This window comes from Crassostrea angulata, chromosome 8 (genome assembly GCF_025612915.1).
Source record: "Crassostrea angulata isolate pt1a10 chromosome 8, ASM2561291v2, whole genome shotgun sequence".
Lineage (NCBI taxonomy): Eukaryota > Metazoa > Mollusca > Bivalvia > Ostreida > Ostreidae > Magallana > Magallana angulata.
In genome coordinates, this window is record NC_069118.1 from 2,983,503 (window position 1) to 3,000,509 (window position 17,007).

A 17,007-nucleotide genomic window follows, 5' to 3' on the forward strand; every position below is an offset into this window, starting at 1 on the left:
GACATTACGCAAGATTAGACTTCCGGATTAGCTCATGGATGGATAGACGAAACTGGTAAAAATCTTTTGATTGCTTTTGTTGTCGTGTGAAACAGCTGCACACATTTAGTACCTTGGATACGTTCCTAATGTATTCGATTACTAATTTCAGCTTTTTATGAGATCTTTTAGCAATAGGATTCACACAAGTTTACACGCTCAACTGACATTAGCTGATTAGCTTGGATTAAGAACCCAAGCGTTCTCGTCAGTCTTTGTAAATTTGTAGATGAGCATATCGCCATCATCCACTTCTCTCCGCAAACCCAGGTACTGATTGGGTGGGGGATGGGTGGGGTGGGACGGGGTGTGATGTGTTGAGACGTGTAGGATTAAAGTGTGTGTTTGTGTGTGTGTGTGTGTGGGGGGGGGGGGGTATATACATGTAGGTGGAGTTTTGGGAAAAGTTCTAATCATTGGTTCAAATGGTACTTGTGGACATTAATGATTTTAATCATTTAAATAATTTCTGGGTTAATTTTTTTTCTTGTTAAAATGTTGATTTCTCTTTGCCAGGATAATGTATTTTTTTAGTGGTTTTTTTCTGACGCCCTCACCTCTCTGAAACTGATGATATAGTACACATTATATAACATGTTTTAAAAGAGTTTGTTAGTTTAGAAAGAATACAATGTAGAAACGAAGATCCTTTAAATGGAAGGAAAGGTATCTATTTATAATTTATTTATCGTCTAGTAACTTGATCCAGAGAGTCAAATCATGTCTCGTTGCAAGGTGCTAATCATCAGATCAAACTCAATGCCAGGGATTCATCAAGCTGTTTTTACTACCGGTAAACGGTACCTTTCCCCTCTAAAAATATGTGCAAAAATTCCCCTTTTTCAGAGAGAAAATTCCCAGATCAAATGGAGAATAGATGTGTTTATGATCGGTAACTACGCCAGAATTTCCTCAGAAAGAGATGTTGAAGTTGCTCTGTCTTCTGAGTACACGACCGTGTAAATTAATGTCAATGGCAAAAGAATGATAGTAAACTAATCTAAAAAATATTTTCACTGCGTGAATTAACCCTGTGGTGAGTAATTACTTGAAACACATTAAATCATCTTGGGTTATAGATACGGGTGATGCAACAACATACCTTACATTATGCATCAGAAATAACAAAAACGATGATTATTACTTTTAATCCTGATATCACTGCAGTTAGCTGATCACATTTTATTAGTTAATAAATCAGCTATAAATGTTAAAATTACTATAAAACCGTTTGTAAAGAGTTATCTTAAAATTAACAGATCCTCTACATAACGGTAGTAAGTGGGTCAAAGGGTTAGACTAATACCCCAAATGCATGAATATACTTTTTCCTCTTCCCGAGTGTTAAAAATGTTTTTTTTTTAAAATTTAAATTCCTACCTACCTACCTTAATTTATTTCGTCTGGGGACAGGAAACATATAATATATGGGTTTTTTCGTTTAAGTTTTTTTTTTTTTTTTCCTAAAAAGGGTAGGTATTTTTGTTTTCATAAATGTATAGAAATGAACTTTAGAAGCTCCCAGAATGCAGGATTTTGCTCCATTTATTCAAAACTTTTCCTGGGGGCTTTTCCTCGGACCCCCTTAGCATTCTCGCGCCTCCAGCGCTTAAATAGAAGCTACGACTATTATTTATCCCTTTAAATATAAAAAGGGTAGTAAAATAAAATAGCCAGATAAATCCCTGAATGCTTTGTGGCTCAGATCAATCTTGATGCTTCACTTCTTATTTGATCTAATGATCTGCATCTGGCTACTCAATCTGATCTGACCCTTTGGATCAAGTTACTGTTATTGTTACAGGGCCATCCCCTTGGGTTAATTATCTTTAATAAGTGTCGGATGAAAAATGTCATATAAAAGGTTTGATAAGGTTGCAGGTGCGCGACGCAGGCGTTGTAGCCCTGTTTCCCAAGAGTATCATTTTAGCTCGTTAGGCAAGTGAGAGAGAGCGAACATGAGTCTATAATTTCTGAGTTAATATCTGTAGTTGTCATTTGTTTATTGTACATGATAAAGTTCTGAGAGATGAAAGTGAGCAGTTGATTGAGTTATGGGTGAGTCTGAGGAGTGATAGATAATTGGTATGGCCATACCCAGGGAACACGTGGGAGACAGTAGAGAATGAGTTTGGATGTTAAAGAGTGAGGACGCATTTGTGATATAACCTGTGTTTCCTATATATTGTGTAATTCGTGTTTGTTGTAAATATGTAAATAAACTTGTAAATATAAACAATAGTTATCAATCAGTGCCGGTGACAGGGAGGACCCCCGTCACATATTATGGTGGCAGCGGTGGGATAACCAAAGGACAAAGGAACAAAATGCCGAAGAAAAAGAGGCAAGAGCCTGTCGAAGAAATGATTGTGAATGAAGTTACACCAGAGCCGAAGTCATCAACTTTAGTTAGGCCCGTTCCTTTTTACGGAAAGTTAGACGAAGATGTTGACTCTTGGATTAAAGACTTTGACCGGATCGCCAGAGCAAATTTCTGGAGCGACGGAAGGAAGTGTGTCACAATACCGGCGTTCCTCCGAGACCAGGCAGCAGATTATTACGAATCGTTAGACGATGATTTAAAAGATGATTATCGCTCTGTTTGTGACTCTCTCCGGGAAAGGTTCATCCCAAAAGAGCTACAGTCATTGTATTACTCAAACCTCTTTGGATACAGACAAGCAGAGATCCAAACTGTTGACGACTATGCCGCAAATATAACGAAGCTAGCCACACGTGCGTACATGGACATGCCAAGACGACAAAAAGAAACTCTTACCAAAGAACATTTCATTCAAGGGTTAAGACCTGAAATAAAAAGGTTTGTTCTACTTTCAAACCCAAAGACTTTTGAGGAAGCTTTTCGTCATGCGAAAAGAGAGGAATGTAACAACTCTCTTGTGGACAACTCGAGGACAAGAGTGGCAGCTATGTCACACGAACCTAAGAGAACAGAGGAGCTGGAAAAATCCATCGCAGACCTCTCAGCCCAGGTATCAGTGATGGCTACCGAGATAGGGCGCATTTCTTCCCAGCGACAATATACCTCAAATACCCGGGGACAGAACGTCCGAGGATCCTGGCGAGGAAGAGGCCGTGGACTGCAGCCCAGGTCTGACCGGAACCTTAGGACAACGGACGGAAGGCCAATCTGCAACAACTGTCAGCGGGTAGGACATATCGCAGTTCGATGTAAAGAGCAAAGAACCACCAATTCGGGAAACTAAAGTCCGCCCCTTTGTGTGGAGGTAAAGGATTAGCGGAAGTTAAACATCCTCCGAAAGAGAGCCGGTTGCGCCAAGTGAAAGAATTCGATTCCTCCGGGAATAGTGAAAATAATATAATTGTGAAATATGTATGTGAAAATATTGTATCATGTCAGTTGAATCCTAAATTTTGTACCGCCAAAATTTTAGGAGATGTGAATGATAAAAGTGCCTCAATGTTAATCGACACCGGATCCAGTGTCACAATTGTGAGTGAAGAATTCGCAGACCAGGGTACCATGGCGCCGGCTGGAGGGGTGAGCATTACATCGGCTACGGGCAACCGAGTCGATATAATTGGAAAATGTGACTTTCGAATTAGAATTGGCGAAAAGACTGACATTGTTTACAATGCATTTGTTGCTAGGAATTTCCCATATAACTGTATTTTAGGACTAGATATTCTTAAAGATTGTGCATGTTACATTGATGTTGCAAATGATTCTTTGTATATAAATGGTGAACGCGTCTCATTCAGCCCCGATGCGAATCTAGTCAGTGAGAGTTTGGAAGGTGCATATCAGGGTGAAAGTTTAAACGGAATTGAAGTCAGTGAGTGTGTGAAGCCTGGCGAGAAAGATATTACAGTTAACGATCTCTATGTAACAGAAAATTTAGATCAAACGGAGCGTGAATCAATTATGAAGGTGTTAAATAAGTTCCGAAAAGTTTTTGCATTTAATGACAACGAATTAGGCAGGACCAATTTGGTTGACCATTCGATAGATACGGGGGACAGCAAACCCATCCACTTGCGGCCGTACAGAATTCCCCACAGCCAGCGAAAATTACTGGAGTCTCAGATAGAAACAATGTGTGCTAACGGAATCGTACGACCGTCCAAGAGCCCGTATTCAGCTCCAATCGTCCTAGTGCCGAAGAAAGATGGCAAAGTTCGCATGTGCATCGACTTTCGTAAACTAAATGAGGTCACCAAAAAGGATGTATACCCTCTTCCGAGGATAGACGATATGTTAGATGCGCTTAATAATTCTAAGTACTTCAGTGTCTTAGATTTGTGTCAAGGATACCACCAAGTTCCAATTAAGGAGAGCGACAAAGAGAAGACTGCGTTTTCCTTTTTCGGAGGGCATTACGAATATAATTATATGCCATTCGGACTGTGCAACAGTGCTCCTACTTTCCAGAGACTTATGGACTCTGTGCTTTCAGGATTACTGTGGAACACGTGTCTTGTGTACATAGATGATGTAATCGTTTTCTCTGAAACCATCAGTGACCACGTCAAAAGACTCGAGGAAGTGCTAAAGAGATTTGAGGACTCGGGGTTAAAGCTTAAAGCCCAGAAATGCTCATTCGGGAAAACCGAAGTTGCGTTCCTTGGACATAAGATCTCAGCAACGGGAATATCGCCGGACACGGACAAGGTAAAATCAATTCACAACTTTCCCGAACCTTCAAATGTTAGTGAACTCAGAAGCTTCCTTGGGCTTATTTCTTACTACCGGAAGTTTGTAAAAGACTTTGCTAGTAAGGCTGCGCCCTTACACAAACTTTTAAGAAAAGGAGTTGAATTTATATGGGATAGTAACTGTGAAAGTGCATTCAAAACATTCAAGGAGGCCTTGACCAGCTATCCTATATTAAGATACCCAGATTTCTCGCTTCCATTTGTTCTGTACACTGATGCGTGCGACACCGGTATTGGCGCAGTGCTAGCGCAAGATGGACCCGATGGCGAGAGGACTATAGCCTACGCAAGTAAGAGTTTAAAACCAAACGAGCAGAATTATGCAGTAATCGAAAAGGAGGCGCTTGCGATTGTGTGGGGTGTGAAATACTTTAGACACTATCTATTTGGCCGTAAATTCACTGTGATTACTGACCATAATCCATTACGGTGGCTTATGGACATCAAGAATCCCGCTGGTCGTCTCGCACGCTGGTCATTAACTCTCCAAGAGTATGACATAACCATTAAACACCGTCCAGGAAAAGCTCATCAAAACGCAGATGCTTTATCTCGAATTCCTGCAGAACCTTCAGTGGCGACCACCTGTGCTAAAGCTGAAACAGATATCATACCAAAGAGGTCGTATCAGGACATTCGCGACCGTCAGAAAAACGACCCTTCTCTTGCAGCTATCATCCAATACTTAGAGCTAGGGGAATTACCTGAACTGTCTTCGAAAGCTCGTGAAACAGTTATCTTATCTGGTGATTATGAACTCGGACATGATGGTCTGCTGTACCATCTTTGGCAGCCCGGATCTCACAGACGACGCCAAGCAATTAGACGCCAAATTGCTATTCCAAGGAGCCTCATTGATGAAGTGATGTATGCTTGTCATGACGATTTAACAGCAGGTCACCTTTCATTCCAGAAAACCTATGATAAAGTTCAAGAAAGATTCTATTGGAAGGGAATGTACTCGGACATAGAATTCTGGTGTAAATCATGTGTAGATTGTGCGACCAAGAAGTCACCAAAGAACAGGCCAAAGTTTCCACTGAACCCGCTACCAACCGTTAATGGACCATTCGACAGAGTAGCTGTAGATGTTCTTGGGCCATTTCCACCGACTTACAAGTCAAATAAGTATATCATTGTGTTTAGTGACTACTTAACCCGGTGGCCCGAGGTCTTCGCAGTAAACAATGCAGACGCAGAAACTACTGCGCGACTTTTTGTGGAGGAAATAGTGTGTCGTCACGGAGCACCTCGTGAGCTACTATCAGATAATGGTAAAAACTTCAGATCAAATCTGATGAAGGAAATCTGCAAGTTGACAAACACCAAGAAAACATTTACTACTGCTTATCACCCAGAAACCAACGGCTTGGTTGAACGCTTTAACGGCACCCTCACAACGATGTTGTCAATGTATGTGTCAGGTCATCAACGTGACTGGGACACGTTCATACCGTACATCCTGTTTGCATATAGGACCGCCATCCACGAGTCTACAAAAGAATCACCATTTTACCTTATGCACCTACGAGATGCCGTTTTACCTATTGAAGCTGCACTTTGCCCGCCGACATTCTCCTATGCCATAGCAGACGACTATAAGGAAGAAGCCAAAGTCCGTCTTCAAGAGGCATATACCTTAGTGAATGAAAATTTACAAAAGAACCAACGAAAGCAAAAAGAACATTACGACGATGCCTCTAAAGAAACCCATTACACCGAAGGGGACAAAATCTGGTTATACACTCCGGTAACCAAACCAGGACTGTCCGCGAAATTAACACATCACTGGCACGGACCATACAAAGTTCTAACGAAATTGTCCGATGTGACGTACAAGCTGCAAGACCCAGACAACAAATCAAAGACTTTAACGTCGCATGTAAACAGGATGAAAAGTTACGTCAATCCGAACGATCGCCCGGACGACCACAATGATGACCCCGATCAAACGCCGTCACAGTTAGAAACCGGTGATGATCAGGATATAGTAAAAATTCTGGATCTAATGAGACAAAGAAACGACTCCAGGCGATTAGAGAAATTTTACTTAGTCCAATTTAAAAACGGCAAAACCCAGTGGGTCAACGAAAAAGAAATTGGGAATTTTAAAATCATAGAAGACTTTATTAAATCCAAGAAATAAACGTGTGTATATATAAGAAATAAACGCGTGTATATATGTAGCAGGAGAAAACTGACATTAAAAAAAATGACGAAAAAAAAAATTAAAGATATATATTTAAAAAAAAAAAAAAAAGGAAAGTTGTAAAGTGCACGTAAATAGTATTGTATTATTGTTTGTGCTACGTATGTGTAATGCAATTATTTTATTTAGTTACATGTATAATGAAAGTCTGTCGGCTAATTATCATAGTGTGTCGGGACGCCACACTTAGGAGGGGAGGTATGTTACAGGGCCATCCCCTTGGGTTAATTATCTTTAATAAGTGTCGGATGAAAAATGTCATATAAAAGGTTTGATAAGGTTGCAGGTGCGCGACGCAGGCGTTGTAGCCCTGTTTCCCAAGAGTATCATTTTAGCTCGTTAGGCAAGTGAGAGAGAGCGAACATGAGTCTATAATTTCTGAGTTAATATCTGTAGTTGTCATTTGTTTATTGTACATGATAAAGTTCTGAGAGATGAAAGTGAGCAGTTGATTGAGTTATGGGTGAGTCTGAGGAGTGATAGATAATTGGTATGGCCATACCCAGGGAACACGTGGGAGACAGTAGAGAATGAGTTTGGATGTTAAAGAGTGAGGACGCATTTGTGATATAACCTGTGTTTCCTATATATTGTGTAATTCGTGTTTGTTGTAAATATGTAAATAAACTTGTAAATATAAACAATAGTTATCAATCAGTGCCGGTGACAGGGAGGACCCCCGTCACATTATGATAATATATAATCTTCACTTATCTTCTGTCCTGAGTTTTTGATTGTTAGGTAGCTTTGCAGTAGACACAATTTTTTAAGAATCTTTGTTTCTGATATAAGTTTTTTTACTTCCTTCTCCATCTCTAAGTAAAATGATAAGTGTGTGTACTAGATAATTGGTTTGAAAATAATAAAGTAAAATATGGAACAAATATTAACACTTTATCAATAGCAAGCATTGTAACATTCTCGTCAAAACTCTGATTATTTTTGTAGGAGCTAGTGAGACCTCAGCAATGGAAAGCCAGCTTGGTAAGTGATGATGCCCATCTATGTTGTTATGTGACATTATGTATTAACTTGTACTTATCATTAGTATAACTAGTGTGACAATACCATATAACCTACATGTATGTATTTGGGATATTATATTTTTGTTGTTGTTAAAGACATCTAATTAAACCTTTGTTGTATTGGGTATATTCTATGGCCTTTAGGACGGTGTGTTCCCGTTTTGCACACATTTGATAATTGGGTATAGAACAATAGGTGTGATTTGTGTTGTGATAGCAATTATAGTCTGCTTTCGGTCAAATATTTTACCTGGATTTTTACCTGTGTTTTATCAGTGCCTTAACGATAAAACAAGAAGAATACAGATATTTTGTTGTGTTTTATGTCTAAATAAAATATGATAAAATAAAGATAGATATATTTAAAAAGTCTGAAAAAAATATTGATTAGATTAGATGAATTGACTTTTACATTTTTGTCCATTTACCTTAAATATAAAACCAAATGATTTAGGAAAAATTGCTGGTCCAAAGCCAATTGGAAGCTGATTCAATGGATAATTATATGATGAAGGGGAAAACTACATAGACAGTCATATGGGGTACTCCGTGTCTCTTTTTACAATTGAGTTGCATATTATGTAAAACGAATGTTTATAATTAATTGTTTGGTATCAACAGAAAGAAAACAGATCTTTATCACAAAATATTTCAATGTTTGAAGTAGCGACCTTGACAGTAGTTCTTATGACATCACCGATTTAGCATATGGCGGGTCACTTTCAAGTTTTATGTTTTTAATATTGATGTGATATACCTCAAACTGAAAAAGGTTGAAAATGCATGAATTCGGTCTACATTTGATAGGTTTTGTGAAATAATCTTTACAGTTTTTGAAGCATGCAAATAAAATTGCCTATTTATCATCATACAGTTTGTCTATTTTCTTCGATTATTCAAGATATAACACAACATAAATGAAAAATATTTAGTAGAGTTTTCACTAGACACATTTCTTCCATTTATGTCAGCAAAAGCAATAATTAAATATTAACATATGATATTTTCTCTTCAAACTTTTAGCATGTACATGTACTTCCTATATGCAGTAACTTAAACAAAGGCGCTACACATTCAACATTTTTGCAATAATCTTTCTTGTTTAAAAACAATAATGAAATTGTTCATGACTAAATTGATGTTTGAAATCAAATTCATGAATATGGATGTCAATTATTATGTAAATGTGCTTTTATGCAAGTTATATTGTAACATATAATACATGTAAATTTCAATTGCAAGTAGATATGTTTTATTTATTTTATTGTCAATTGCCCTCGCAGGAATTATGATATAGACTATAGCATTTAAGCAATTATCCCACCTGGTCAAATTCCCGTTTTGCACACATTTTTTCGATACCTAATTTTCAAATGTGTGCAAAACGGGAACAAACCTTTAGGACATTATTTTTGCTGCTTACGAATGATACATTCAGCTGTATAATTTGAGACACTGACATTTACTTTGTTTTTATTTTATTTAGACATTACTTTTGATAATTGAGCATTTCCTATAGACATTATCTTTAAAGGTCGAGAAGTCTTTAAAAAAAAAAAAACCAGAAAAAAATTAAAACTCTTTGAGAAAGATCTGAATTTAAAATATTTTTTTTTGTATTCATGACGAATTCAATATAAAATTTTCAAAATTCAATTTATTGGCAAAAACCAAAAGTGGCAGAAGTCATACATACATGTACATTATACATTAGATATATTTAGTTCATAGATATGATTAAATTTTGTGCATGCTTTCATTATTTCATGTATATTCTTTATATGTTTTACAGTGGCTCTTTGTAGGATATAGAATCACCTCTTGTAAATAGTCTATCCACAAGCTTTTGCATTTTATAAAACTGCATCTTTTCACATATCAAAATCATTTGAGTCATATACTAACCTGCACTGTGATTTCTGTTTGAGTGCAATAAAGAAATCTCCATTGAATGACTGTTAATTGACTGATTAAACATCTTGATTTCTGACAGTATACAATGTTGAAACTTGTAGGAAACTAAGGACAGGATTTGGTGCATGCTGCCATGTTGTTATGTGAAGATTACATTGGAGAGGTAACTGCTTTGATCTGTGAATTTATATGATAATGTAGAATGCTAAAAGTGTCATGCAGACCGTTATCTTGCATGGAACTAGAAATGGGATTGGGAGGTCCGGACCTACCTTGAAAGTTCAGACTTATTCAATTCATTCCAGATAGAAAAATTACCAAAAATATGCCTCGGATCTCTGCTGGCAAACAAAATTATCCCACGGACCCCCTCCCTCCATGGAAAAAAAATTTCTCCACCAGCTAGCGCATGATTCTAACACTCTTTATAGTCATCTCCTAAACCGTTTCCATCTTTTTTTTTATAATTGCAAGAAAAGGACATAAATGTATGTTAGCTTGCATTTATGTACCAGTACATGTAAATTGCATTTGTTTTGGTTTTGTCTAGTGATTCAATAAAGATTGACCAATGAGAGTCAGGATGAGGAAGGTTACGCTAGGAAACCTGGTGCTGGCAGTGGTTGTCTCCCTTGCTATCCTGTCCCTGTACTCCATGTGGAGCCTGCCTCCCAGTATATCAAGTAGGTTTCACCCAATATATCAAGTAGGTTTTACCCAGTATATCAAGTAGGTTTTACCCAGTATATCAAGTAGGTTTTACCCAGTATATCAAGTAGGTTTTACCCAGTATATCAAGTTGGTTTTACCCAGTATATCAAGTAGGTTTTATCCAGTATATCAAGTAGGTTTCACCCAATATATCAAGTAGGTTTTAGCCAGTATATCAAGTAGGTTTATCCAGTATATCAAGTAGGTTTTACCCAGTATATCAAGTAGGTTTTATCTAGTATATCAAGTAGGTTTTATCCAGTATATCAAGAAGGTTTTATCCAGTATATCAAGTAGGTTTTATCCAGTATATCAAGAAGGTTTTATCCAGTTATATCTAGAAGGTTTTATCCAGTATATCAAGTAGGTTTTACCCAGTATATCAAGTAGGTTTTATCCAGTATATCAAGTAGGTTTTATCCAGTATATCAAGTAGGTGTTATCCAGTATATCAAGAAGGTTTTATCCAGTATATCAAGTAGGTTTTACCCAGTATATCAAGTAGGTTTTACCCAGTATATCAAATAGGTTTCATCCAGTATATCAAGTAGGATTTATCCAGTATATCAAGTAGCTTTTGATGGAATATTCAATTATCAGCAAGTTTTCAATGAACACATTATAAACAGTATTTTCTCTGGAAGGATATTTGCCATTTGATAAAGTTGTAAAATTTCTGGTCACTGGTTGTAAGCTTTTAGAATAGATTCATATATTCCTGAAAATATATCTTTTGGGCATCTAGTATCAATATCATGCTTATGTTTGACAAAAATACCTTTGTATGAAGTTAGGCATTTCACAAAATTCTCTCATGGCTCTAGTTGCTTGAAAAATCTAACAGCTCATTCAATTGTTGATCAACAGAATTAAAACATAGTCAAAATTTGACCTTTGATGCATCCAGGGTAGGAGAGAAATGCTGATGCATCCTGGGTAGGAAAGAAATGCTGATGCATCCTGGGTAGGAGAGAAATGCTGATGCGTCCCGGTTAGGAGAGAAATGCTGATGCATCATGGGTAGTAGAGAAACACTGATACATCCTGGGTAGTAGAGAAACACTGATACATCCTGGGTAGGAGAGAAATGCTGATACATTCTGGGTAGGAGAGAAATGCTGATACATTCTGGGTAGGAGAGAAATGCTGATACATTCTGGGTAGGAGAGAAATGCTGATACATTCTGGGTAGTAGAGAAACACTGATACATCCTGGGTAGTAGAGAAATGCTGATACATCCTGGGTAGGAGAGAAATGCTGATACATTCTGGGTAGGAAAGAAATGCTGATGCGTCCCGGTTAGGAGAGAAATGCTGATACATTCTGGGTAGGAGAGAAACACTGATACATTCTGGGTAGGAGAGAAACACTGATACATTCTGGGTAGGAGAGAAACACTGATACATTCTGGGTAGGAGAGAAACACTGATACATCCTGGGTAGGAGAGAAATGCTGATACATTCTGGGTAGGAGAGAAACACTGATACATTCTGGGTAGGAGAGAAACACTGATACATCCTGGGTAGGAGAGAAATGCTGATACATTCTGGGTAGGAGAGAAACGCTGATACATTCTGGGTAGGAGAGAAATGCTGATACATTCTGGGTAGGAGAGAAACACTGATACATCCTGGGTAGTAGAGAAATGCTGATACATTCTGGGTAGGAGAGAAATGCTGATACATTCTGGGTAGGAGAGAAACACTGATACATTCTGGGTAGGAGAGAAATGCTGATACATTCTGGGTAGGAGAGAAACACTGATACATCCTGGGTAGTAGAGAAATGCTGATACATTCTGGGTAGGAGAGAAATGCTGATACATTCTGGGTAGGAGAGAAACACTGATACATTCTGGGTAGGAGAGAAATGCTGATACATTCTGGGTAGGAGAGAAACACTGATACATCCTGGGTAGTAGAGAAATGCTGATACATTCTGGGTAGGAGAGAAATGCTGATACATTCTGGGTAGGAGAGAAACACTGATACATTCTGGGTAGGAGAGAAATGCTGATACATTCTGGGTAGTAGAGAAATGCTGATACATTCTGGGTAGGAGAGAAACACTGATGCATCATGGGTAGGATAGACATGCTGACTCTCAACTGTTGCTTGAAACAGACTGTTATCTTGTCTACTTGGTTTACGTGTTTGTAATCACTCACTACATCAGGTTCTATGTATAATATCAACATCTACTTTGTCTGGTTTATGATGTTTGATATCAACATATACTTTGTCTGGTTTTAACGTAAAATATGATCATCTAATGTGTCAAGTTTTGATGTATGGTATCAAGATCTACTTTGTCTGGTTTTAATGTATGATATCTTCATCTGCTTATTATACATTTCATTAATTACCTGAGTTACAGGTTTTTCACCTTCTTTATTTTCAGACAGGTCTAAGCTGGTGGCCAGGAAGGATTTTTTACAGAAATCAAAGGTAAGAAAGATGTGAAATATGAAAAAGGCCCAGCTGTTATATCCCAGCTGCAAGAATTATGCATATTTTAGTTTTTTTTGTAAAGAACAGAAGATACTTATAATTTCATCATACATGGTTATTTGCCTCATCATATTTGGTGCTAATCAATGAGAATTATGACCCAAACGTCAAGGACACATCATCACCATCAACATGACATTTCATGTCTGATCTGAAAGGTTTAAAGAAGGTCATCAGAAACTTGTATGTTGCAGAAAGGAGCTAAGGTTGTGTGGACATTAGGCCAATCAGTCTAAAACTAGCACAAGGTTTGGTGTGCTGTAATTTACTTTTTAACAGTAAGGAACTGTAGCTCCAAGGTAGTCCATCAGAAGATTTTTCAGACTGGCAGCTACATGCTTGCAGCTAGGATCAAATCTTGGCCAGATTGAGTCCAAGTTTTATGGCCTCAAATCAAAATAGGGAAACTCAGTTAACTACAGTTTTAGAACTAATGGTTTCTATGATATATGAAGGAATGCTGTATATGCTTGAGTTTAAAAGTCTTTTGGGTGCTTTTTTAAAAGCTCATTTAACTCTCACTTAAACTGTTTAGAACAGAATTTACCATTTATTCATATCATCTCTTTATGTATATATATTTAGTACACAGTTTTTTTTTCTGCTGACTAGAAAACAATCAAGTTGTCTCCAGAAGATCAACCCATGGGCTCCCTCTTGAAACAGTTGGGAGAGAGAGATTTCGATTACATCCGAAAAGAGCGTCTGTACAATTTGAGGAGGAAGTGTGAGAAAGCAGAGGAAGCAAAACTGATAAAGAAGGAAGTCCCAGCCAAGAAACTAGGCCACATCATAGTCAATGACCAGTATAAAGTTTTGTTTTGCTACATACCAAAGGTTGCCTGCACCAACATGAAGAGAGTCTTCCTCATTCTGACTGGTCAGATGAACACTACAAATCCATTGGCTTTAAAGAGTAAAGATGTTCACATGAGTTTGGATAAATATTTGACCTACTTAGATTCATATTCGGATGAAGAAGCTGCCGAAAAGCTTCGAACGTACAAAAAGCTCATCTTTGTGAGAGAACCTCTAGAAAGATTGCTGTCGGCGTATCGAAACAAATTCATTGAAAAAAGTGCCTATTTTCATAAGAGATTTGGAAGAAGAATTGTCCGCAAATTTCGAGATGGAGTGAACAAGTCGCAGGAAATACAGGGAAACGATGTGACGTTCCTAGAGTTTGTCCGCTACATCACTGACGAGAACACGATGGAGAACGAGGGGTTCAATGAACACTGGGCTCACTACTCCGCCCTCTGTCACCCCTGTCACGTGCAATATGACTTAATCGGGAAGTACGAGTCCATTGACGAAGATGTCAACTTTGTGTTAAAAGATTTGAAGATAGACGAGCTGATAAAGTTTCCAAAAAGAAATGCCACCTATCGACGAACGAAAACCGGGGACCAACTCGAGTCATTCTACAAAACTATTCCTAAAGATCTCCTGGGAAAACTATGGAAGATTTATCGCTCGGACTATAATTTGTTTGACTATCCTTACCCACAATTCCTGGAGAAGTTTCTTGCTCCGGAGGATGAAGTGTAATGGCAAACATCACAATAATGAACTATTACAAGTATTATACAATTATAGCAAGTACAATGTATTTGTTTTTGTACAATTCAGTTTTACACAATTAGAACTAAACATATTTATAGATGTATTTTGTATTCAAGACTATGCTATTGTGAAAGTATGAATATGAAAAAGTATTTTTTTAGATAATGTTTATCTAAGTATGTTTAATTTTTAGAAATTTTATATGATTTTTTCTTGATTTATTTTTCACTTATAAGGAAATCCATGACCAGGTTGTTTATACTTGTAATCATGTAATTAGACAGATTATGATTTTTACTTTGAAGTCTTCCTTTCATTTAATTATTACATGTAACTTGTTTATGACAATATTTATTTACATGTAATTGTTAAATCCAATCAAAAATTATATACATTTATTTGTTCAATAACATTTTAATGCAAGTGCAATCAAAAAAGCAAAAAAAAGGCCATCCTACAACAGTTCAAACTTAATCCTCAACAAATTAAAAAACTTGCGGAAATCTTTTGTCATTTTTTATGAAAAAAATAACAATATTACATGCCCACAAACCTATGTTAAACTGGCAACCCATGAAAATTGTCCCTGTGAATTTGATATTTGCACAGTTGTTCAGTGCCATTCTCAATAACAATACAAACATTTTTATGGTTATTTCTTTTTTGTAAACTTACCAATATTCTCAGGAATATCGCAAGATTTCTAAGTACAACACATTGTTGCATGTAAAGGCAAAAACATTAATATTACAGTATTTCTGTTACACTTGGTAGGATTTTGGTTTGACAAGCATAACCATAGTGACTATTGCGATACACTTAAAAAATCCTCTTTGTAGTGCTACTTTCAGGAAGTTGTCTGTTCCACCTCTCCTTATATTGTTCCATCTCTCTTTATTTTGATCCATCATTTGTCCTGATATCCAGGTTAAGAGGGTTCTATGAGGACAGATTGGTGTATATGAATCAATCCTACAAATTCATGAAGCTAATTCTTTTTTTTATATTAATAAAGGGGCATTGTTGTTTTACACTTTTTGTACAAGTTATTGTTTAACGATCTCTTTTTTTGTTGAATTTTTTGACATCTTTAATTATTAAAGCCCACCATACTGAAATCCAGTTTCCATGTGTTTTTGACGTTATTTGTGATGCAATCATTTTTGTTAGAAGAGTTGTATGATAAACCGTTTAAATGGAATACAGATCGGGCGGTATATGTTTAAATACCATTCAAAATGGAATGCTAAGTGTCGTTGCAGAATATGTGTATACAAGCTCTTGTGAGTAATGATTTTGATGAGGTTCAATAGATTTCCACAGTTATTCTTTATAGCATAGAAAAAAATGATAATTGATGCTTTTCTTGTCACAAAAAATCATGTTAGTCTACAAGAATTTCCTTTGTTTAAAGTGTAGATACAACCTATAGGACAACACGTGAATATTTTATTCCATTGTTTAGTATCATATGTTGCATTACCATTTATTTTTTGATAAAATATTGTGGCATGGAAAGGTGTTTGTTCAGAGTTGCTGGTCTTCATTTATTATGAAATGTTAAATTTGCTGGCATTCTAGTCTTATTTTGTTCTGTTTGTTCATTGTAGTCTTTGTTCAACATAGCCTTTTTTCTATTGTATCTCTGTATGTTTATTTAGTATTTTAATATTAATGTTTTATAAATTAAATGATAAAACAAAATGCAGTAATAATAACCAACACCGCTTTCAGTATAATTTTTCTCTTTTTAATTTTTGTTTCACTTAATTTGCTTTTTGCTTTTACAAGTTTTATGTGTAGAAACACTGGGAATGTTATCCTCTATATCTGATCAATGTCTGAGATTCATTACATTTTGTTTTAGGAGGCTAGATGTCAATCTATCTTCCATCAGATCTACCTGAAAAATTAAGATGATCATAATTATTTAGCCACAAACTATTATTTAGTAAAGAAAAATTCCATATATTTTAGACCTGACACTTCAATTTTATCTTTACCTTGTTAACACACAGCTCTTCTTTGCAAGGAGGTTAATATAGTCTTACAATGACCAGGACCATTTAGCCGTCCTAAGGTTTGAAGTTCGATCTGATGGGACTTTTTGTCCTCAACTGTACACTTTTTGATGACTGACATGCATGTTTCTTCACCCTTTGTTTATGTGTAATAAGTTTGATGCGACTGTATTTTATAACAAAAATTTACTTTGATATGTATCATTCAATCACTTTTATTAAAATAAACTTAGATATGATATATTTGTTTTTTCAAATATTTAATAACTTTAAGAAATATAATTTTTTTATTATATATTTTTTTTTTTACAT

At 36.5% G+C, this 17,007-nt stretch overlaps 1 protein-coding gene across 4 annotated transcripts; it reads left to right on the forward strand.

Annotated features, from left to right (window-relative positions):
* LOC128159831 (carbohydrate sulfotransferase 11-like) lies at window positions 1–16,354 on the forward strand. 4 transcript variants are annotated; one of them, XM_052823026.1, is made up of 6 exons: window positions 1–55; window positions 7,895–7,930; window positions 9,987–10,048; window positions 10,436–10,568; window positions 12,999–13,045; window positions 13,721–16,354. In XM_052823026.1, exons 4-6 carry the CDS (start codon window positions 10,457–10,459, stop codon window positions 14,657–14,659), a joined length of 1,098 nt encoding a protein of 365 aa, XP_052678986.1. In that variant the 5' UTR covers window positions 1–55; window positions 7,895–7,930; window positions 9,987–10,048; window positions 10,436–10,456; the 3' UTR covers window positions 14,660–16,354. The 4 variants fall into 4 exon arrangements, with proteins under 4 accessions (XP_052678986.1, XP_052678988.1, XP_052678987.1 ...); XM_052823027.1 differs by lacking the exon at window positions 1–55 and adding an exon at window positions 108–309; XM_052823028.1 differs by lacking the exon at window positions 9,987–10,048 and having other exon boundaries at window positions 21–55.
* Window positions 16,355–17,007: the final 653 nt, after the last annotated feature.

Excerpts from the sequence above, each read along its gene's own strand:
- LOC128159831 (XM_052823026.1), top strand. The coding sequence starts at position 10,457 with ATGAGAGTCAGGATGAGGAAGGTTACGCTAGGAAACCTGGTGCTGGCA. Across the intron at positions 10,569-12,998 it reads CCTGCCTCCCAGTATATCAA|ACAGGTCTAAGCTGGTGGCC; the intron begins GTAGGTTTCACC and ends CTTTATTTTCAG. Across the intron at positions 13,046-13,720 it reads ATTTTTTACAGAAATCAAAG|AAAACAATCAAGTTGTCTCC; the intron begins GTAAGAAAGATG and ends TCTGCTGACTAG.